Genomic DNA, 25,144 nt, shown 5'->3' with positions numbered 1-25,144 from the left:
TTCCATAGAGGAGGCCACTCAGTGACCGGGGCAGCTTTCATGCAACTCTGCTAATCAAAAAACACACCGGGGAGGGGAATGTGTCGAGGAGGTCCAAGTATGCACCTGTGAAGAAGAGAGCTGGACTCTAAAGTAATAACCGTTCTGGGATCAATCCAGTCCCTTTCTTGGTCCTCTGTCTCTTAAGGTGTCAGTGTGCTTCAGCCTTGTGGGACGGTCAAACAGCAACAAGTCCTACAAACTAGCCTGACCACGTTGTTCAACACATCTGGGCAAAATATTAACACAATTGTATATAAAGACTGGATTCATTTAGTAAATTATGAGACCAGTACCCATTTTTAAGTGATATTGATACCAGCAGAGTACTTCATTCGATTCCCATCTTATGAATGGAAGCACATCTGCATAAACTGAATTCCCAGTTTTGTCAAAGACACAGCACCCGACTTTACCAAACCACCTTCTGTTACATCAGTAATGACATGTTGAATGAAACTGAAGAACGTTTGCAGCAACTGGCTATGAAACATAAAAGGAGCTTTTCTTTCTCTATATCTGGGTACAAAAAATATCGAATGCAGGTTCTGTTTGACTAAAGTTTTGAGACTACTTGGTACAGGTTTATTTTGGCCGATACCTCAAAGGTATTGTGTACAGATACCCAGCCCTATTACATATACAGTTATTCTCTTATTCTCTGCAATAGCTTTGCCTCCTTAGGACAATATTCATTGAGTTATGGGTGTGTGAAAACAATCTAGAGCTGCAAAAAAACAATTATTTTGATTAGACATTTATCTGCTTATTCTATTCACGATTAATTGTTTGGCAAATAAAAAGTTGGAGACACCCAAAGATATTCAGTTTACCCACTGGGTAGCAATAACTACTAAATGTATGGGATTTTGCCGTAAAAGCTCCATACATTCATTAATTATCAAAACTGTTGCAGATTAATTTTCAGGCAATTGACTTCTAGATTAAAGGAGGTTTCAGCCATAGACTGTATATACAGATGGATGACACATCTTCACCTCCTTCCACTTGTATGAAGTCAAAAATATCCCGTATATGGCCGCTGCCATTATACACTGATGATGTCAAATGAAACCAGAGTCTGTGCAGAAGGTGGTGCTACTTTACTGATGTCCCACTGTTACACCTGCCCAACTTAAACACATCAATTACAGCTGTCAATCATGACATCACATCCTCTTTTTAAATCAACAAATACCTGATTAAAACAAAACTAAACAGAAAAACAAACACCTAAACACCAACCAGCATAATAAGAACTTCCTAAAATTACAGACTACTCTGGGGAAAAATTATTGATTTTTATTTTTTTAGTTTGGCCCATGTGTTATCCGCTAACATTGAGGGGACGGGGTTTATGACCTATACTGTGCCAAGCCACCAGGGGATTATCAAGACGTTTTGGCTTAACTTTTGGGGAAATGTCATGTAGTTTATCTTTATAACCACACAATGGCTTCAGCTCTAAAATAATGCTGCTTGACTGACTTAATGCTTTATACACTGAATGACAGTAAAATGAACCTTGGAGCCTTGTAAACAATAAAATGTTCAGCAAAGCCAAGTGCTAAACATGACAGCTAATCTTGACTGTATGAAGAGCAGCACTGTGTAAACACAGCTTGTTCTACAGTTGCACTTGAAAAACAAGCCATTACTGTCTGAGCAATCAGCATGGCACATCCACACAAACAATTACATGTGCACACACACACACACACACACACACACACACACACACACACACACACACACACACACACACACACACACACACACACACACACACACACACATACAAAAGGTCCAAACTGCACACAATGCAGTATGTTGCCCCAGTGGAGGGATGAGTAATCCACTGATACAATGTTGGCGAGGGCAAGGACCTCAGCACAGTGAGGCATGCAGAGCGTCATTCTGGGAAAGCGAGCAGAACAAGTATGAATCATAGGGGTATTAGGGAACAGCTCAACAACCACTGTGTTCCACTTCTGCTGAGAGCTGGGCGAGGACCGAAGTCTCTTAACAGCTGCTCAGGTTTGGAGGGGACAAACATCATGGGTACAAACTGGCTTGTTGGCTAGACCTCTGGCTGGACTTCAGACATCACTGTGGGGCAGGCATGGGGAGAGTGTGTGTGTTAGTGTGTGTGCATGCGTGTGTGAGTGTGTGTGTGTGTAGAGGAGAGGGGGCAAACACACACTCTGTTTCCATATCAGTAACTGATTCCCAAACCACTTAAATGCGGCAACCACATTAAAGTCACGTCTATGTGCGTGCTGATAGATGTTGGGGCTGATTTAATACCGACACCCTCAGGGGTTAAACTTTGCTGGAGCCAGCTGGAGCTGAACACTGCTCTTTCACCCAAGTCATAACCTGCCAAAGACCAGCTGCAGCTACTGGTTATGACAGTCAATTTCTCTACCATGGGATAAGTATTCATTCAAGAGGTATTAAAATTAAAATAAAATAATTATAATACCCTTTCTGTTCATCTCATGAGTTATTTTGCCCAGCCTCAAGTCAGGGCAGGGATAAGTAAAATTACAATAGCCTGCGGCCCCAAACACTGAATTCTCGCTTTATTCCCTGTGAAGATCACTTGATTCCCAAGTGACGGCTACCCAGAACCAGTTACAGTTAAGAGATGGTTGCAAATTGTCTGATCCATCGGAATCCCATGCTTCTGATTTTATCAATTCTTTTTATTACTGCCACGGCGACACATTTTTCTGACAGCTGCAAAACAATAACGCCAAACTCATGTGTCTGCACTGCTTGAAACTTGAAACAAGATGAAGAGGAGTTATGGCTAAGAGGAAAAAACAATCCAAATTGCTCCCGATGCTGCATCATTGGAGTGTGAGTGCGTGTGAATGGTTACTGAGTAGCACCTTGTACAGTAGCTTTGGCCACCAATGTGTGAATGTGTGTGTGAATGGGTGAATGAGGCATGTAGTGTAAAAGCGCTTTGAGCGGTCAGAAGATTAGAAAAGCGCTATGCACATGCAGTCCATTTACCATGTAGCAGGTAAGGTTAAGGATGTTGTGTCACTTCCTTGCCAAGTTGTTTTTGGTTTTACCATCTTGGGGAAGGAACCCCATACAATCTGCAGTGGATGTATGTGAGTACAGCATACCCAGCCATCACTTGTAGATGTGAGTCCTGCAAGCACTATGGTAAATGCCCAAGGAAAAGCTGAGCAGCTCCATCAGCAGGGAGGCTCAGCCCTCCTCTGTGCCTCTTGAGGTCAGGTATGCAAGTGCACAGCAGACAGGTTGGCTATCAACTGGCAGGTTGGTTATCAACTGGCCCACATTACAAAATAACAAGTGGTGCCTGTTTGAGCAGCCGTGTAAGGTGTGAGACATATTTACTTTTAGAGTTCTGTCACTGAACTTTGATTTAAACGCTGCTTTAAACAGGATTTGCTGGATAAGGGTATGGGTGTCCTAAATTCCACATCATTTGGCTGGAGTTTCAGCCTGCCATGTGGGCAGGGCACTTGCCCATTGTTTTGAAGGCACTCTAAGGTTGTCTTTTGAGTCCTTGAAGTGTGCAGACTTAAGGGTGCTTTCTCTTAAAACTATCCTGTTCCTGGCGTTGACATCAGTGTGGATAAGTGAATTATATGCTTTGTTTGTGCATGCATCCCACTTGCAATTTCCCCTAACTATGGGAAAGTGATGCTCCACCTGACCAGCAGATTTGTGAGTCTTCTTATAGATATTCCGCACTCGAACTGCTAGCCTTTCATCCTCGCCACTTGCCAAAGAGAGCAGTAGGTGGCTTATTCACCGTCTCATCTATTTGGACAGTACTCAGGGATTTTGAGAGGACACTCAACTCTTTGTATCTTGGGCCACTTCTCACAGAGGAAAGCCTCAATTTCATGAGCATCTGTCACACTGGAGAGTAAAGGCTATCACTTTTGCTTATGAAAGTCGCTTCTTGCAGCCTCTGGGGGGCCTACGGGTTGATTCCACTGGGGGTATTTACTACTACTTTGTCGGCGCTGAGATGGGGCATGAGGTAGCATTTTTGTGAGTGACATCTGTGTCACTGTAAGCTAGGCATCCCAATATATGCATGTGGTTTAACCAACCTGGCGCACTGGGGCCTTTGCTGGCAGGCTTGCTTGTGTAGTAGTCCATTTGCAGTCATGTGGTCTTGACGCTCCTCAGTCAAAGTGTTAGGGGCTTCACAGCATGCAAACCAGGAGTGGGCCACATCTCCCAAATTGAGATTTCAAGTGATTTTCAAGTGAATAATTGGGAATAATTGTGCATGTAAAGGGTTATTACGTTGCATTTTGCTTTATGCTTAGGGTTTTTGAGAAAGACAGACATAGAAATGACCAGTAAAATATATTCAACCATAGCACAATTAAAACATCTTGCAGTTTTGTTGAATATAAGTCTTCAACTTCTGATTCTCTACAGGTGCCTGAGCATACTTGGTCAAAAATAAGATAATCAAGCTATGCTATAATCTTCTAATTAATGAGTTTGATGGTACAATAGTAAGCTGAGTGATGGTCGGACCCTACATTCCCTCCCTCAAAGTATTATTACTTTAGTATTAAATCTAGACCAAATGTTTGACAAGACACAAGATCATGTAGATGACATTTACCTTGTTAAGTTTAAAAAACTGGATGATAAATGCCAGTGATTCATTTTTTTCGGTTGTCAGCTTCATACAATATGTGGTGAACACAGAAGGTGCCAGTAAAGTAATGACGGAGGTTGTTAAGAAACATTAATAACTAATTAAATGGCATGTTATGATGAAATCTGAGGATGGCTATAGCTCTATCATTTCTATGCAGTTCTATTTACTATTATACTATGAGACTGATGTTATGTGCAGGTGCAAACATCTAGAAAAACACCACTTTATTTAAATATGTTCTGAGATTTATTACTAAAACCCTGCACTATTTCTGAATGTCTACAATCACTAAAGAACAACAAATTATCTTAGCTCAGATGTAGAAAAACATGTTAGGTTTATTCTGGCACATATTTTCCTCATTGCAATATTTTATTCAGCAGGTGGATCCTTGAGAGCTGTAAGTTGCTGAATGTCACTCAACTGGAAACACTTTTTGTAAACATCAAAGCATCACCAAAAATAAAATAATCTACTGGAATCTAGTTAGTCATGGATGCATATTTACTAGTCATCAAAGTCAAAGCAACCACACCCTAGCAGTGGACACATCTGCAGAAAACTACCCCAGTTAATATGAAGGATGGTTTATGGCGAAATAGAAATTGACAGCCTAAGTAAATAAGAGTGTCTCAAAAAATAGCCGGAGTATTTCTTTGAAGTCAACAGTCTCCTCTCTGTCTCATTCCCTTTCCATCAGTCAGAAAAAAGATCTGCATGAGTGATTTTACTCATGCCAGCTATAATACTCCCCTCTCTCCAGCAGTGCTTTCTTAAATATGCATGCCCTACATTTCCCCACCACCTTCCAAATTCAAATGGATGTCCCCTGCTCTCGCCTCTATTCTCTTCTGCCTCCTCTCCCCTCCTGCCTCTGCTGCAACTCCGCTTTATTTGTGGTTGACCCAATTTCCAGGTTTGATCCATACTGCGGTGCTGAGGCAGACTGTGGAGCGACAGGCTGACTGACAGACAGACACAAAGGCACATCAACAAGCTGGCATGGATGCCTCAGCTGTGCCCATTACCGTGCCCACCCACCCCTTCACAAGTAACCCATCACTCTCTGTCTCCTTGTGCCAAACCCAGCTCTGCTTCTTTGTCTTTATGGCTCCAGACGCACACACACACACACACGCATGTACACCACCCCTCCTGCTCCTTCATTACACCATTGACTGTTTGGTCTGAAGAGACAATCGGAGGCTCATCCATTGTCTCACTGATTCGCTGTAACAGGGTGGGCTGCTGAGCATCAACAGCAGCTTCACATCTTCCGCTCCTTGCTAACCTATAGCCAGGAGCAGACCTGAGAAATTCATCATGTCAGAAAAGCAGAGGCAACTCTATGGAGGGCGACAGTGGAGGAAGAGGCCGGAGATCTGGCTTGGCAGCTTATCCATTTGTCTGAGTACATCATGACTGAGGGACTTGATCCATCTCCAGGAAGTGTATTTGGAAATCAGAAATGACTGTTCAATTTTGTGAGATTGAATGCTGTAATACAAGTTTATTGCAGCAGCTACCAGTCACTGTCTGCCTGGCTGAGTCAAAGCTGCTTCTGCTGCAGCAGCAGCTGATGATGACATATAAATGTCTTACATAACTACATTACATTGTGCAATCAGGGCAGAGGGGTCTCAGGAATCAGGACACAATGGTTGTGTAATACTGAAAGATGATCCATGAGAATATCTATGGATTATGGAAAATGAGGATGACATCATGATTGGTTATTTAAAGTAATAATGTGACATTTCAGGGAAAACTCAGTCACTTCCTTGCCAAGAGTTAAATGGGAAGACTTGTAAAGCTCTCATGACTGTCTGTAACTAAAAAGCTGCAGCCACGAGACACTACGCTTAGCACTGACATTGGAAACAGGGGGAAAAAGCTAGCCTAGATCTGTTTAATAGTTTTTTAAAAATCTGCCTCGCAGCAACTCTAAAGGCCACTAAGTAATGTGTTTTAAGTATTTTTTTTTTCTATTTGAAAAAAGTAAAATCTTATTTCTTTGTAATTTATTTGTCAATTTACCGAATCTACACAATGGCAGTTAACAGTTAATATGGGACTTTGGATATCCCTCTTATTACACACAACATATATATATATAATTACAGCCATAATACAGAACCTCTGGAGAAGTTTGGGGGTTTAGTGCCTTGCTAAAAGGCAACTCAGAATGGGGCAAACTGGCACGTTTCCAGTTGTCAGCCAGCACTACATACATGGTCTGTACAGGGAGTTGAACTGAAGGCCCTCCTGTTTCCAATCCGCATCCTCACAGACTGAGCTACTGCCACTACTGTAAAGCTGCATTCAGCGTATTTCTTTGCTCAGCGCCACATTGCCCCGCTGTCGCTCTCTCTCTGTTTATCATGAGACTACTGCTGCCACAGTGTGAGCTGTCACAGTTGGTGAGAGTCCACCTGCTCATACACAGTAAGAGAGCAAACCGTTAGCATCACACAGGCTATTAATGGGATAAAGTCAAAGCCTTTTGGTGTTGATGTGAGTTTATTGGGAGCGTTTAAAAACCCGGTGCTGAGTATTGGCCATCGCTGCTGTGTTTGGTCGTGCTAACCGGGCAGACGTTGAACTGACCGGGATTATAGTGGCTTTGAGACCTGTATTATATTAATACAGGGCTCAACAATAAAGATCGCCCGATTTCCCACGGCAAGAAAAATGCCATGTTGGCTTAATAAATCTAGCAACTTACTTGCCCAATCAGGTGGTAAAAGAAAATTAAACACATATTTTTTTCCAGGGTTGATGATGGCAGCAGCTAAGGAGTGATCCATCTTGCTTCCTTCTTGTCTCTGTTAAGAGCTCCACATGTACAGTACTGATGTAGCACTTCCAAGAAAATGGTGGTGCGTAAAGACAAGGTTTATGAGCTGAAGCACAAGTGAACATTTATATTATCCTGGAAACAGCAGCTTAGTTGGATAGCATTAGAGGACGAAAACTCCAACAATGCATTGTGCAGTTGTCTGCAATTTTGAGGGCAAGGTGGGTAAACAGGGTCGTTTTTCATGACAGTTAAATTTTAGTGTGACCAAAAAATAAAGCAACTCATGTTAGGGCAAGTAAATACTGACTTTCGACAGTTACATTTCTGACGCAATTTCAAGTGAAAAAAAAAATACTAAAACTGAACCCTGGTTAATGGCAGTGACAGGAAGTTTGAAGATTTTTCTTATGTTAACTTTGAATCTATGGTTTAATAGAAATGAATTTCAAACTGTATTTGATTTTACATTGTTGGCATATTTATATTCCTATTATTACCTAAGATTTTTTAGTTTTTGCGAGTACTGTATTACTCTATAATACAATAATTTTATGTGAGCACTTAAATATGAAGGTTACTTATAATTCCCTTACCTACTTTATAATATATATCTTGTTAACCAATGTAAGTGTAAAACAACAGCAGATTTTATTTTTTCCTCTGGACAAAGTCATGCAAACGGCTTCCCTTCATTTCTAGTCTTAACGTTAAGTATGTTACCTTTTGCTGGAGGTAGCTTTATATTTTGACAAAAAGCGGTATCACTTTTCTCATCTAATTCTCTGCATGAACGTAAATATGAATTTACCCCAAAAGGACGAACTATTCCTTTAAAAGTGTACTCTGTACAGTGAGCAGATGGCAAAAAGCTGCTGCGCAGTCCAACTAGCTGCAGTGGCTGTAACGTATGTGCAGATATAGACAAGTCTTTCCGTTTTATCTCTGTGCACGTCTATATTTCCTTGTTATTTTTAACCACACTCTTTCCTCATTCATTTTTTTCTTGTGTCTGCCTCACAGCTCTCTCTGGGTCACAGGAGCAGGAGCTGCTGCTGCTGAGTCAACATCACAAGTGGAACACTGGCATCAGAGTTACAAAGACACACACGGACACCCACACAGAAACACACACACACACACACACACACACACACACACAAACACACACACACACACACACAGACAACTATTAAGTTTACTGTAGACTATTGCTAAAGTAATCCTCTCAGCTCCTGTGTCTGGAAGTAGGCTAAGTGCAAACATTCTCAGACTGTCTAATAGGTGAGGCCAATAATCTATGTGGATCCACCTGCAGGTCGTCCACTTCAGACAGGTCTAGACTTATGTTACAAATTCTTGAAATATCTGAACGTATGGTTTGGTTCATGTCTGCATATTCAGAGCAAGAATGATACCAGGGATTTTCTGCTGTGGAAAAAAGTGATCATGAGATATTTCATAATAAAAAATAAATTAATTAATAACAATAATAATAATAATAATAATAATTTTTCAACAGTGCAATAAACCCGCTCTTTCTTTGAGCTCATTTCCTGTGTCCTTGATTGAGATCACACTGTTTACAAACTGTGTGTGTGTATGTTGTGCATGCATAGCTGCGATAGAGCGTATGTGATGGTATGGCAGACCAAGATTATTTCTTATCTTTATGTGCTATTCTTGCTTTGCTCTGACTTGTCTGTCCTTTCCAGCACAAGTGTCCTTATTTTTTGCTTTACTCAGAGGCAGCTTGTAAACCATCTTTACTGTAAAAGTTCAGTTCAAATCTGAGCCTACTTTCTTACAGATTGGGTTTCATCTTTTAAAAACCTGGTAAATGACTGGCTAGAAATTACTGTCTATAAAAACTAATCCTTTTTTTACCTTCCATGTGTCACAAGGGTCCTACTTGAATAAGGCAAGGTGCATTTTTTTCCCTGTGTGATCTGCTTCTGCAAAACTACAACATCTGGTCCTTTTTATTTATTTAAAAATCATTATGAAAGACCTTCAGATATATATATATATTATGGTTGCTTTGTTTATCTTTAACTATTTGGATCCTATTAAGACTAATGTGTTTGCAGTGTTCACCAACTATGTCAGGGTGTCCACCGGTATCAGCCACTAATATTGGGTCAAATATTGTAAGACATTTAAAGGAACTGCACTGTATATTGGGATTTTGGGGTGATGGTTGGACGAAACAAATTGTGTCAAGCATTTTTCATTAAAGTTTAATATTTTAAGACAAAACTATTATTTGAGGAAAACAGGCAGGTCAATCAATGATAAATGCAGACATTACATGTCATCGTAAATATCAATACTGTTTTCACACTATGAGCAACACAGCAGCAGGGTACAGGTCATTTTCAATGGAAGCAGGTGACATGATGATGCAAACTGACACTGAACATTAGCTGGATTAGCTAACCCTTTGCTAGCTTCCTATGCATTGCAGTGTACTCAGAATTCAATGGGTGATAGTAACACAGATCTCAGAAATTGATAAAAAAAAATCATGGATATTTTTTGACCAAAGACAATCTTTAGATGCATTCATCTCAGGTGCTTTGTTGCAAGTAGCAGACAAGCCCGTCATGGGCGCTTGAGCAACACTTTAACTACAACTTGGTAATGTAGCTGTTGCGTCATCGCTCAAATTGTGAACAAAACATTGGAGTTTACTGTAATTCAAAATTGTGATAACAATTAAATCAAGTGGTCTAAATAATCAAAATATGCCTTCCCTTTTTTTTGCATAATACGACTATAATCAGCTGACAGGTGCGCATTGCTCCGTTTTACTATGTGACAGTTTGTACTTTACTTTATAATTGCATGTATTTTATTTTGTTAATTCATACATTTTCTTATTTTTGAAAATCTTAATTTAGCAAAGGGCCTACAATTTCTTGTTTCACTTTTGTTATCAGTTAATGCTGTTTGTATAGGGCAAATAAAAGCACATTAAACTAATAGCTGTAGCTGTCCAAGTAAAGGGCAGTTCTTAATATCTTATCTTTAACTTAAGTATTCAGAATATGATCCATGTGCCCTTTAGTTGTTGGAGGAATGACATTGTTGGCCAGCATGTAGAAAGCAATTTTACACTATCAGAGCAGTAAATCGGTGAGTGTTAAGTGATTTTGCAACACATACAGCAATAAATCAGTCCAGTTCTCTTTGAGGCTGCCTCTCTGCAGCCTTCGGTGATGTCATTTTATACGACAAGAGCAAGTGTCAGCACATTCAGCACAGCAATCACATGACAAGGGCCACATTGGGATCACTCTCATACTCATGTGACCTTTGAGATTGAGGCCGGGATAAGTGTAAGAACAACACAAACTCAATAAGACTTTGATACTTCCTCGTTTGCCAAAAACACCACTGACGCAAAAGTGCAGATTCTTTTGTGCAACTGATAAGGGGAGGACATGTATGAGCTGGGTGGGGGAACTGTTTTTAAGATACTGAGGTCAGATTGATCTTGTACTTGAAAAGATCACTCACCGAAGATTTCCCCATTCTTGGCATACTCCGTGACTAAGTAAAGCATGTTCTTCGTCTCCATCACCTGAGAGGGGGAGAGGACGAAGGAGCAGGGGCCGAGGGAGGGGAGAAAAGAATGGGAGAGTGAATACACACAGAAGACCACTTTTCAAAAGCAAAATCATCAGATAAATTAACAGTCTCCTGTAACAAGAGAGGATTACAAAAGAAAACTGCAGCAACAGATACAAATGAGTCAAATATTATGCAACGGTCCACATAGTTTTCTCAAAGGTTCAACGGCAGCGTCTGGCAACCACAGAGTCATGAGCAAAACAAAATGTATGAATGGCACAGGAACTAAATATGGCATCCATGTAAGAGAACGGAGGTGGACGGTTGGTGCTGCGAGTTTATCTGAATGGTACTTAAAACCTTTCAGCCCTCACACTGTGCTGTGTTGTGTAGGAGGAGGAGAACCGATTTAGAAGCAGAAACACTCAGGAGATGAACAGAATTAAATGCGGAGGGGAGAATCAGATGGAGAGGGAGGATGAATCAGACACAGCGAGCCAGACATTCACACTAGAAATCCCACGCTCATTGTTTATGATCAATTTTCCATCTGTTACACTGACCAATTCATGGATTTAGGAAATGAAAGCCAGCTTCTTTTTTTTCCGTTTGGTTGGCCCTGGTTGTGTAATAAACACACTTTGTCCTCCCTGTATTGCAAAGCTGGAATACAACTGATTGAATAATACCATCAATCAAAACAAGTGGGATTGTGAGCAAATACAGAACTAATCTGGGGAAAAAAAAACTCTCTCTCAGTGGACATTTTGACTTGTCACAGCAGGAAGAGCACAGGTGTAACTAACAGTATTAACGATGGTTTGTTTTATTCAGGTGTGCCAGTAAACCAGCATGTACAATAGCAGTGCCTGGCACTGGTACAGCTGAGTGGAATGCAGCCATTATTAATGTTATTCGTTACACCTGTGTTTGACAAGATAAAATATCCACCATCAGAGATGTCAATTTTCTATTTATGGTGGATATCTTTCCATAAGCTGTTGTCAGCTACCTTTAGCTGTTCCTTCATGTGTTTTATAAACTATTGTGGAGAGGCATTTGAGGAAAAGCAAAGAGATATGTCAGCTGCTTTAGGGAGAATTTTCAGCTTTAACTAATCTTAAAGTAGGGCTGAGTGTTGTTTGATATTTTCTTCTACCAATGTCAATATCGCCTTGCTTTATTTGTAATTTGTGTCTCTTGCCTGCTCTTTACAGTCTGGAGACTGGTCACTACTGTTTTATAAAGCCCCAACCTCACCTGAGCACTGTGGGGGTTCACGCCTATAAACATGCCAAATATAGAAAATAAGAAAATGTAGGCAGAATCTGCAGAAAAACACACCAACACATACTTCTAGTGGATCATAAGTGATGATTGAGAGGGATTACTTCTGTATGAGTCTATAATACATTGTTTTTTTAAGGAAAATCCTGCATGGTATATTTTTAACAAAAAAAGTCAAAGTTCCCAAATGTGAAATATTTCACAAAGCAGCTGCACCCAAATTTTGCCAAAATAAAAGAGTGAAATTTGAGTCATTATCATTTCAATCAGGAACTGTTCTACCAACAAATGAGACAAGATGATTTTACACATCTGCAGCCAGATTTCAACACATGGCAGTTGTTCATACTGTAAGAATTCAGTGGCTGTATTTAAAAAAAAGTGCTAAGGTGTCATAAACCACCATATTTGCAAAGCCAGATATCAAGAAGTCAAGAAGTCTAGAAGTCAATACAATGCCTTGCGCATTTGTTCAAAATGAAGCTCAGCAGGATTTATTTTATTTTATTTATATAATTTATTTGATAGGGACAATGCGCCTATTTTTGCCTGCTAGACAGAAGCTGATCTTTATACTGTATTTAGAGTTGCTGCAGGCCCTTTGGCTACATACTTCCATTTATGTAACATCCTGTACCATCAATAATAACTACACCACTTCAATACAGCGGATATAATACATTTAGTACACTGTATAACTCATTATACTGTGGGTACACTGTATTTCTGGATTCAGACAAAGCAGACTCCTTGTTTTGAATATCTCCTATAAATCTTTGTCATGTAATAAATGGTAATAAAAGTGTATTGATAGTCTGAATTCAAGCTACCAAGAAATGCAAGCTGCACTTTCTGTTAAGAGCTTCACGAGGTCGGACACTGCCAATGAATAGATGTGCAGATGATCTAGACATGCAGACAGAACCAGCCTGAATATCAGCCCCTGAGGAAGGGCAGCTGTGGTGAATCGCATGCTGTATACAGGCTAGACTGTTTAATGTTTCACTAAAAGACCATAAATGAATATTTTATCAGTCTAAATGTAATTGTAATGGTTTTAACAATGTGGGCATTAATTGTAGTGTAGAGGAAATCAAATTAAGGGCATGATCCAATATCCAATATCCTCTGTCTATTCAAGCATTTCCTGGAACAAGATTTATATTAAAAAAGAGCCCTCATTTTCTATTGGTATCAGAAAAGTACTGAAAGACAGAGAATGAGGTATATTTGAAGGTAATTTTGACTCTTTAAAATCTTTGTGCTTGTAGAGAATCTAGAATAAGAAGAAAAGTGGGAAGCTGAACACCAGAGAGAGTCAGAAGGATAGTGACATGTAAAAAATACATGTGAAGGAAATTATGGCAGCGGTGTTGAGAATAGAATAGAGAACACACGACCAATTAGAGTGGGGTCCACAGTTGGGTCATCTGTGTGTCTCCATTAGCTAAGGCTTTCCTCTGAGCCACAGGGCCAACGCCAGTTTATGGGACTAGAAAGGAAATCGCTAATTGACCTGAGCTGATTGGATGGATGGGCCGTTGGAAATAATGATACACACCAAAATAACGCAGCCGAAAGCTGGAGCAGTGCCACATGGTTGTGTAATGATAATGAACACTCATTTGCTTCCCCTAAACAACCTAACAGGACCCCACAGGCTTATGTAATACAACTGAATCACCAAAACTGTTGAGTTGTTGGCGGTTTTGTACCAGACAACAGACATCACAGTAACCCGCTGAAACAAGTTTCCCGTCCTTGTGCCTCATTAAAATTTGTGTGAACCATCCATCCATCCGTCGCACACCTGGACATGCATACAGCTACTATAAAGGGTGGCAAGGGGGCATGACAGAAGTTACATTTATATAATTTATTTCTATGAAAAGAGCAGACATCATACTACTCACACTGATGATGGGCTCTATTTCAACAGCACAAATACAAAGGTGCCTAAAAAGCACATTTCTGTCACATTAAATCATATTACAATTAAAGATACACTGTAAGATTTAACCATGATAGACATCTTTGCATTTGACCCTCTGGAAAGAAAGCCATTGCACTTTTGTGAAAATGGAAGAAACAAAGACGATGGAATCAAGGCCTTTTTCACAGACATTTTGGCTGAATCCAAATCTAGACTTCACTGCACTTTCAGACTCAGACTTTATGAGCACAAAGTCCCGGAATTCCAAAATTCATCCAGTCCACACAGGCCCTCAAGCAGACTTACTGCAGACCTTGAGTCTGCAGACTTCACTGATCTAATTATCTTCAATTAATTGCATTATGAATGAGACATTGTTGTTTTATACCAATTTCTGATGGGAAAAAAAATATAAAATGAAATTATTACAAATGTGTATGAGAATTATTTTTATTAAAATCCTACTTGAATCATGTGGGACTAAATTATCATTATATATATCATTATACAGAAATATGCAGTAGAGGCTATAGAGCTAGTCTAAACAAAGTGCATTTTGTTATTGCAGCCTATTCAAAGCCTAAAAGCTGTGCAGCGAAATGCCAAATTTCTAAGTGATGAAAACTGGCAGAAAAATAACAACGGAGCATCTTTCAATGTACGCAAGACAAAATCTATTTAGCCACTGTAAACTACCAACTCCAGATCACTTTCACTTTGGGTCTTTTTAGCTAAATCATTGTCCAAATAAACACTGGCACTGTGTCCCCATACTCAAATAAGTATTTTTTTTCAAGGTCCCACCAGGTCAGAGGCACTGAAAAGAATTAATACTTGTTTGTGGACATGAGATAGATCCACATCTAAATTTAAAAACACAGCATGAATGGAGCCTGATGCTGCTGTACAGGTCAGATCTGATGTCCAGGAGAATAATTTAATATTTAATTTATATAATCTTCAACTGCTAACACTATTTAGTTTGAATAATGCCAGTAGCACCTTCACACAGTGCAGAACACACACACACACAGATGCACACAGCGCCGAATGTAAGTCAGTCATTAACTATGCTCTCATATCTTAAACTATCCAGGGGTGGAAGGTTCTGCTGGGCAGCAGTTGTTTGCTGATGCATTAGAAAATGACCTGGATTGGTCCTGTGCTTCAACTTCCCTGAACCAGAAGATCAACAAGGAGCAGCACTGAATTCTGCTCCATGAAAGTGATTTGTTCTCACATTCGCCAGACACACGGCTGATTCTTGGCCTCCGCTGAAACTCATGTTACATGTTACATTATCTCCCCTGCTCTGTGAGGGGCCTTCTTTGACCAAGGGCTGGTTTTACATAGATATACTTCGTCTCTGGCTAAGATCTAACTCATAGTAAGACTTAAGATAGAAATCTAAATTGGGCTGTTGCACAAACATACATTCCAGCTGGCTCTTGACTGTCTCATGTTGGACAATGTGTTCCACGAATTTTGCGCAAATTAATTCATTTTTTTTCACTCCAGGAAAACATGACTGACTAAGCAACTGTGTCAAAAATATTTGCCCTTAGACAACAATTAAACAATTAGAAGGATATTTTACTAGGAAAATTCATTGATGAAACGTAACAACTAGTAAAATAAAAAAACAAAACGATTTTATTACTGTATTTTTTTCAACAGGTTACTACGCTGTCTAAAAGCGCTTTCTCTTCTTACTGGTCGCTCCGACCTCCAACTTAGCTCAAACCACGTTTGCTACAAATAAGTCTGCATGAATTTAGACTTGTGTTATAAACATTACAACTTTAACATTTTTTGTCAAGGTGGGCACATTTGCTAATGGAAATTGATTTGTTGTTTTTCACCAAACGCTTTCTGTAGAGTACCCTCCACGTACATAACTCCTACAAGCATGTATCTAAATCCTAGATCTGTTTAGCACACTGCAGACAGTACACTTAAATGTAGGCAGGACTGTTGTCATTCACTGCTCCATCCAGCTTTTGCTGTATTTTCTCTTTACCAGCCATGCAGAGGAACATCTGCACCCTCGATGGTCGTCCACACAAAGGGGTTGCTCACAGAAATTTCAGAACAAAAAAGAACAGGCTGGAGTGTTTTCTCTGTTGCAATCAATGGGATATTTAAAAAGAGTGGGTTTGTGAGTCTTTGTCAAACAAGAGTGATGGTTCTCTCTTGACCAATCAAGGCACTGCAACATTTCTGGATCCACCTTTTAGTTTTGTATCAGAGTGCTAAGCACCTCATCAGAGGGATGACAAAAAAATCAGGATGCAAGGGAGTGGTCTTTTGGAGTGGTCTCCTCAACGTTTAACGATGGAAACATTAAAATATTCTAATGCATGACAAACTGACCTGAACTGAATCCGACTGCTTGGTGGAAACGAAGCTTAGCATCTCTATGTGCAGTATACAAACTGGAATAAATATCGACAGCAGTGTGACAATCTTTCAACATCAGTGCTACAATGACAGTGACAGATTGCAAAGAGTTGTGATGGGGTGGGTCCATACAAAAGTTAGATCGAAGCACCCGAGACAGAAATAAATCTCCTGAAAATCTCTTGATTGACACGGCTTGTTGGGCAAGAGACAAAAAAATGAGAGGGAAACAAAAAAAAACTGATGAAACTATTTATCTTTATACGGCATTGCAATGTGGGGGACAACAACTTACAGAGACAATTCAATGAGAGAAGACAAAAGACGTGCAAGAGCCCAGATAAAACCATGTAGTTGTTGAGAGGAGAGCTGAACTGCTAAAAATATGATTATTTTATCCACATCTGAAGCGAGACACTCACCTGGTACAGCTTGATGATGTGGGGGTGGTCCAGCATCTTCATGATCTGAACTTCTCTGTAGATCTTCTCCAGGTTGACAGCATCCAGTTGGGTCTTGTCGATGATCTTGATGGCCACCTGCAGAATAATCAAGCGTCACCAATACAGCTGTAATCAGTCTGTTTTTCAAATGCATATAATAGAATCATTGTTGCAGCTCATCAGACTTGATGGGCAACAAGAAACACACTCGCATACACACCAGTACAGACTGCAGTTCAATATTCTCAGAGACGCAAAAGGAGACATTATGTTCTTTTCAGAGAATTGCTTCTGAGACACAAGATTTATACGTACTTAAATACAGCCCGTTCTGAAACCTTTATAAACACTCTTACAATTTGAGAAGATGAAATATCACATGAAGTTACAACGGAGGCAAACACAGGCCTGGTTGGATACACACGCACACCCAAGATGACACGTACATGTGTAAATTGCACACTCACGACTTCAACACTCTTGGCTTTGATTAATGATGTCCGGTGGGTAACAAGGCAATATTAACATCTCTCCTTCAGACTGTCTCATAAACAGCATTTCATCAGTGTGATCTGAAGTGTTTCCAAGCGTCTAGAAGCCGAACTGGAGGAGTAAACAACAGGAGACCCCAGTTCCCCTCTCAGCAATCATACTGCTGTTAGATTTTAGTTAAAAAAAAACTCTTACAGAGCATTCAGACAGCAAACGGGACTGCTTTTAAAGAAATGTAGGGGTCTGTGTTGTTTCAGGTTCACTGATCAACAGAAAATGGTTTCCACACATTTTCAAAGGCAAAAATCTCAAAACTTTTCCATGACCTTTCCAAAACCCATAATAAAATGTCCATGACTACCTGCAATACACAAATTGAACATTGCACCATCTCAAAAACGCTGTATTGTTTAAAAGTAATAGTGGAGAAGAGCATCAGTATGGACACAGTATGGGGAACTTTTTTTTCAAAGTCAAACATCAGATTCACACTCTAAACATAATCCCAGCTGACTGGCATAGACGGAGAGAGAGACGGAATATGGGGAGAAAATGAAAAAATGTATATGACTGCCAACATCATGTCACTCATCTACACATATCAAAGCTATGTTACATCAACAGAAAGCCTAAAGAAAATAAATTTGCCTTTTTTTTTACATTATGGGGAGGGTTAGGTATCCATGGAAGATTACCCTAACGATCATTTCATCATTACACATTACAAAATTCCGGAAACTTTCCAAATCTGTCAAGGATTTTACTGATTCCTGAAGCTTGGAAAACAGGATTGTGAAATTCCACAATTTTTCCAAGTTTTTCAGTGACTATGGAAACCTTGAGAATGAATCTGAAATTATTTTGATAATTTTTTAGTCGCCTATTTTTTTTCTTTTTTAAAGAAAAATGGCCAAAAAGTGTCTGGTTCTAGCTTTTCAAATGTAATATCTACTCTTTCTCTGTGGTCTCTATGATAGTAATCTGAATATCTTTGGCTTTTGGGCCACTGGTTGGACTAAACAACTAATTTGAACGTGTTAACTTTTTGGGGGGGAACTGTTATTGTATTTTTCCACCAAAAGATGTATCAATTAAGAAACTACAGAAATCAGTAATAATACTGTTAGCTGCTGGATGAGCTAATAAAACAGGATCCAGGAAGGTGGATTTAAGAATCACATCCTTGATTTTGAAAGATTATCATAAGCCAAAACACTGCACAGCACTTAATAATACTGTCTGTGACACAGAATATTTCTCTGGAAACTAGTGACAGTCATTTTATGCTCCATCTTGATGATCATCAGATTTACAACCTGTTGAAGTATTTTGACAGGAATGTGAGATTGTGAGTATTTTACCGGCAACCACAGTGCCCTGCCAGCTGACGTCACACCATGTCACAGCAAACTGTTGAGCTAGCTCAAACGTTTTCCTCTTAATGACCCTGTAGTTTTCATGTTGGTATTCCTGCTGTGTCACTGCAGCGGTATCATTGAAATAATCTGAAGTTATGTTTATGTTTGGTTTTTATCTTAAAGCAAAGTCTGACATCTTCATTTCACTGACACCCACTTTAATCCTATTTAGTATATTTGTAGTTAACACTTACAGATGTGCAGTAATGGCCGTTTTTGATATGTTTAACTCTTAACTCTCTGCATTATCGTATCCCTGCCCACAGTGCAGACAGGTATGCAGTTTGGCAACATGAAGAAATCCAAATCTTTTAATGGCACTTAAGACGAGACCTCCAGGGCATGTAATTTTACATTGTTGGCCTTGTGCAAGGATTACTTAGCAAGAAAAGATCTGAGCCAACTGATTACATTGTCAACATCACTAACACATATACACACACATAAAACTTCTTGCGTACTCCGCTGACACAAGGTCATTCGAGGACAATGGTTACAGGGAAATTTAGCTCATACATTAAGTAATGAGAGCAGAAAGGTAGCACAATACCATGATCGGAGACGGATAAAGGTACAACCAGCTGAGCTGACAGACAGGACCACATGGGAATGAGCCAGCACTATGTGAACCCAAAAGCTGCAGTATGTACATAATGGGATGAATGGGTCAGTATAACACACAGGAGCCATGAGTAGAAAAAGTAGGTTATGCACACACAAGAACCTATCTAGGAATCTGCACACAGACACATCAGATCTGCTGTTTCATGCTGTTTCTATTGATTTTCTTTACACGCACATCTCTTTTGCCCTGGCAAATTCTCAAGGCAGATGGCATCACATAAAGTTGATAGCCTGCCTCTCCAGTTGACCTTGGCCACTTCAACAAACAGCCTGGCTCTGGCCATTGGCCTGGCAGATACATGCAGCTGCAGTGCTGACTGACCTACCAAACCAGCAGCAACGTGCATTTTTCATCCAACCCAAATATCACACCGGCTGAGGGAGAGGTGCAGCCACTTAGTGAAATCACCTGGTGTAGTGTTTGGCTGAATTTAAAACCTGCATTCCCATAGCTGTTTAGTGTTACAAGGTTGCACATTACCTGGCTAGACTAACGCTGTGACACTTCACAGGCTTTAATAACCAGATTAACACGATAAGAGCCTTAAGAGCCATTTCCCAGCCTTGTTATTCATTAAACCTAGCGGGGGCCACGTCTGGATGATGTAAATGTGTTTTTCTGTACAGCAGGCTTGCTCACATTCACTGACAAACAGTTGGAGTCTCTATGGGATCAAAGATCAAAGTGTGCAACTATGTTTTCACATTTTTCTATCACTCCCTTTGTATTTTTCAAACACACACAGTGGGCACTCTTTACATTAACTCCCTGCGTCTCTGCCATTACAATGGAAAGTCATGGCACTCAGTGGTACAAGTCAAGAAAGGCCTCTCTGTACAGAGCTGACATAAACCTATTAGTCAGACAAATCCGAGCTCTGCTCCCTCTGCGCTTATACGGCTTCGCCCAAAATTGTGAGATTGTGCAGTGTTTGCTCTATCCAACCCTCTCCAAACCAAGAGAAGACCCCCAGAGCAGTGTCAGTGGATTTCTGTCTGCATGCATGCATGCGTGCAAAACGCTTTGCTTTCCAATTACAGAGTTCTCGCTGACAGATCCTGCTCCTCACAAAGCTCTCGGCACTGCTGGCACAAGAAACCACTAAATCACATCATTATTTGGATTACATAATGGGACCACCGACCCATGCTGCATGCCCCAGATACAGCGATGTTTACAGCAGCCAGACTCTTGAGTCGGTACACTGTGTCACTGTCTGGGTCATTACCAAACGAGAGTGCAGGTGTATGATGCTGGTTTGCAGGAGAGAAAGCATGCATGTTTACAGTTTCCCAGCAGCACCGGTGGTCAGACCTCTTACTGGCAGTGATGTTGGCTGATGGGGGTGAACGTGCACTGAGTCGTTGCTCCTGTACCTGCAGGTATTCACACACATCAGCTGTTGCTTGCACTGGAGCTGCCAAGAAAGTGGCCGGGCAGTTACCTGATCCAAGTTTCTATTAGTACACGATGTGGACAGCATTTCGGTATCTGCTTTGAATATCTGGGGTGTCAACTAGTGCATAAAAGTTATGTAACTCAGCCCAACAGTAGCATAAGTTAGCTCTAAGGCTAACTAGTTCACAGACACACTCACCTCCGTCTTGGTAATGCGGTGTCGAGCCAGCTTCACGACAGCAAAATTGCCCTTTCCTAAAGTGCGCTCGATGTCGTAGAAGCCCACTCGGACGGGACCCCGAATCAGCGGTTTTTGGACACTGTCAGCCATGACCATGCTGTTCTAAATGGGACTGTTTGTGGAGGAGTAGGAGGTAGCCAGACGAGCAGGGGACACACGGGGGGCTCACACGGGGCTTGCTTGAGCAGCTACAGATAAAGACGAAAGGAAAACAAACCACCCTCCGCCGCCGCTGCTGCTGCTTCTGCTGCCGCCGCCGCCGCCGCCGCTCGAAGCGTGTCCATTAAAAATAGACAAAGTTGATTTCAGTGTCGCCCTGCCAGCATGAACAGCAATGTGGCGACACTCTCCCGTCAGTGCGGCGATACGAGGCAGGCCATTTGCTGAACCCTGGGGCTGTCACACCACGTTCTCCGGTACAATAGAGCTATAATATTTCAGCTCGAGGTGCCTCTATCAGCTACAGAGCACACGAGTTGACTTGCAAAGAGGCATCATGTTCTCTGGTTGACGTGTATTGACGTCAAAGCCATAGGGGTATTTGTACAGGGGGCGGGGCCACAAGGCCGCTCCACACTCCAGTGCCAATTGGTTGCCAGGACAACCAGACCCACCTCTTACGTCAACCGGTAAAATTGCTATTCTGAAATCTGTTTGCTCTTCTGCCCTCCCTGATTGCACGCATAGGTAACTTTGAAGTTTCGCCCTGCAGGTGTTTAATAAGCTGTAAGTGAGCTGCGAGTTTATTTTGCACGGTTAAAGGGTTAAATACATTCAAATTCATCAGCTCGCACCTTTTACCGACTCATAGACATGTGCTCTGCAATAAAGAATGGATGGCAAAAAATTAAAAATTAAATATTAAACAAATAGCATGCATGGATTTCACATCTAAAAGGAAAAATGCATTGAACAGCATGTCTGCTTGTAGTTACATAATCCACAAAAATGTGCCATTTTCATTTCAAATCCCACATATTATAATATATAACATTATATAATGTAACATGCAGGACCTCATGTGAAGCTACATTTTATCAGCCACAAAGACACTTTAGTTAGCTACCTAACAGCGCCATCTGTTGACGAAAATAGAAAATTGAAGCGGGGCCACACAGTATTCTCAGTTCATTTTCTTAGTCACTAATCACTGACTTTGGCAGTGGTGGATCAAGTAGGCCTATCTTGAAGTCATAGCTGTGTAAAAGCACAGATTTCTTACCAGACAATGACTTTGGAAGAAGTTAAAGATATCTATCTATTGAAATGTTACTTGAGTAAAAGTCTTAATTTATCTGATGTTTAATGTACTTGAGTATCAAAAGAAATGTTATCATATTTCATGTAGCTAAGGATCCCATTCCTTCAATCTTTCATTCGTCATCTCCTCCATTCTTCGCTTACTTTCCTATTTTGTAGCAAGTATCTAAAATACTTATGGAAAATATTAAGGCGTGAAAGTATACATTTTATTTTGTAAACGTGATGAAGTAAAAGTTAAAGTTGAAAGAAAAAAATTACTTGAGTTCTGTAATGAAGTTTTATTTCATTATATTACAACACTGCTTTTTAGTAATAATGCTTTTGTTTTTGAGCTGTATTAAATGTATTACCATTTAGATGTTGTCAGGATAATTTGCATCATTGTAATAATTGTCATTAGCAGTTCTATTGTTGTGGATATATATTTTTTCCTTTTGTTGTTTTTATAGTTTAGATTTTTAATTATACATTTGTTTTATATTATCATGTCATGGTTACTTGTGTAGACCTCAGGAAGAGTAATTGCTGCCCCAGTGATGGCTAATGGCGATCCAATGAATAAATTAATTAATTGATTAATTTATTGAAAGTAACAGGCATTTTACACTCACATGCATCTAATGTCACACAAACACTCCCTGCTCACTTATACAAATACAAATACATCTGAATTTATGCAGATTATTATTACATAATAAGTCACGCAAGCACAACATTGTGTAACCAAACTTTATTTGACACCCAAATATGACGTCATGTTTGAGATTCAGCACACATTCACACCCACCAGTTGCCTCTTTCAGCTTATGCAGTGACAGACCACCACAGAGCAGTGGATTACTAAGCAGGCAGGCAGAGCAGCACTCTGAAGGCCTCTGCTGTCACGCATACACTTCCTGAATGTAAGAGTTCCAGATGTGCTTTTGGCATTTCCTGTCTAACATTCTCCAAGAACACACTCAGCCTCTCCTTACTGGGATTGCTACATCTTTCCAAGACACAGACCCAGCAGCCCACTCAGAAAATCACACAGGCATTTGTGTTCAGCAACGTATATTCATGATTATATTACAAATTTACAAGGCAGGCATATACAAGCAAACACTGATGAATGAATCCATGACATACTCAAAACTCCTAAAAAGTCTCTGTTCTGTCAGGTCAGTGCGAGGGTTGAGTTTCCCACACAGTCAGGTGGAGTCGGGGAAAGCCCACGGCTTTGAGGTTTTGACAGGGGTCAGCAGAGTTCTGTCATCAGCGTTTCCGCGTACACTGTCCTGTTCCCTGACATCACAGTCCAAACAGGAAGCCTTACACTGGGCTGACACCACTCTTGAGGTTTAGAGAAAGAGTCAGAAAAGTCCTTGAATGGGACAACTCCACTGCTGTAAAGACAACAGGATCTCTTTGTCCTTGTGGCTCACAATATCTGGTGACGTGATTGGAAATCAGATGAGTAGTTTAATTCTGGATTGTTTACAAGATGAGTAACCTTGCATGTCCTCAAAACTTGCACTTATTCCCAGGGTTAAATGTGAAATTCACCATGCCAAATATAGCAGCACTGCCGCAGTGCTAACCTGACATGACTCAGTAATGCTTATTTGATTTCATTAATGCCTCTCTGAAACCAAAAGACTTTGTGCTGCTATGAAAACGCAAAATTTGTCTGAGAAGTTGGTCTAGATGATGATCTCAATTTTGCAGTGCCACTATAAGGTTATAGAGTGTGATTTTGAATTAAAGGTCCAGTGTGTTCAATTTGGGGGCATCTATTGGAAGAAATTGTTTTTAATATTCATGACTGTGTTTTTTAATTAGTTTATAATTTTTTTTTTCATTTTGTTTAGAATGAACCACTTAAATCTACATGGAGAGCAGGTCCCCTTCCACAGAATCTGCCCTTTTGTTTCTACAGCAAACCAGAACGGACAAACCAAATACTTGATCTAGATAGGACCATTTTTTTGCGTCGGCCAGTGTAGTTCTCCACACACCTGGGACATAGGAAAAATGCAGTTCTGCAGTCTCACTGCTAGCTACACACTACTAGACCTTAAGTGTCGTAACAATGATTGAACTACAACCCCAAACTTTGTATTTGATGCTTTATAACCAATATCTGCAAAACTAATGACATTCCCCTCAGCCTCAACTGTTGTGGTCAGTGCTAATTATCAAATGTTAGCATGCGAACACACATTTGTGATTGTCAGCACTGTAAACATCATACCTGCTAAACATCTGCATGTTATCATTGGCCTTTGTGAGCATGTTAGCATGCTGTCTTGGCATGTAGCTCAAAGCACCACAGTGCCTAAACCTCGAAAAGCTGCTGTCATAGCTGCAATCTTTTTTAAATTCATAACATTTATTTAAAATATTTGAAATATATTAGCTATTTATACAAGCCATATTTTACTCTCGAATCCAAAGGTATGGCATGTTCATATTCACAGTTTAATTGAAAAACTAAGAACTATATTGTTGAAGGATGGGAATTGAAAACGGGCTTCATTTGAGAACTGGTTCCAAATTGGAAAATTAAAAGTCT

At 40.2% G+C, this 25,144-nt stretch overlaps 1 protein-coding gene across 2 annotated transcripts in view; it reads right to left on the bottom strand.

Moving 5' to 3' along the window:
- Positions 1 to 21,814, bottom strand: part of sik2b (salt-inducible kinase 2b) — a 72,652-nt gene extending 50,838 nt beyond the window's left edge. For both annotated transcript variants that reach the window (XM_042487043.1, XM_042487044.1), the window contains exons 1-3: positions 21,286 to 21,814; positions 17,133 to 17,249; positions 11,037 to 11,100 (exon numbers count right to left, since the gene is read on the bottom strand). In XM_042487043.1, the coding sequence (XP_042342977.1) occupies positions 11,037 to 11,100; positions 17,133 to 17,249; positions 21,286 to 21,423 (319 nt within the window). In that variant the 5' untranslated portion in view covers positions 21,424 to 21,814. The remainder of the gene's footprint in view (positions 1 to 11,036; positions 11,101 to 17,132; positions 17,250 to 21,285) is intronic.
- Positions 21,815 to 25,144: the final 3,330 nt, after the last annotated feature.

Source organism: Plectropomus leopardus, chromosome 5 (genome assembly GCF_008729295.1).
Source record: "Plectropomus leopardus isolate mb chromosome 5, YSFRI_Pleo_2.0, whole genome shotgun sequence".
In the NCBI taxonomy this organism is placed as follows: Eukaryota; Metazoa; Chordata; class Actinopteri; order Perciformes; family Serranidae; genus Plectropomus; species Plectropomus leopardus.
Note: the sequence above shows the minus strand (reverse complement) of the source record. Positions and strands in the feature narration are given on the sequence as shown.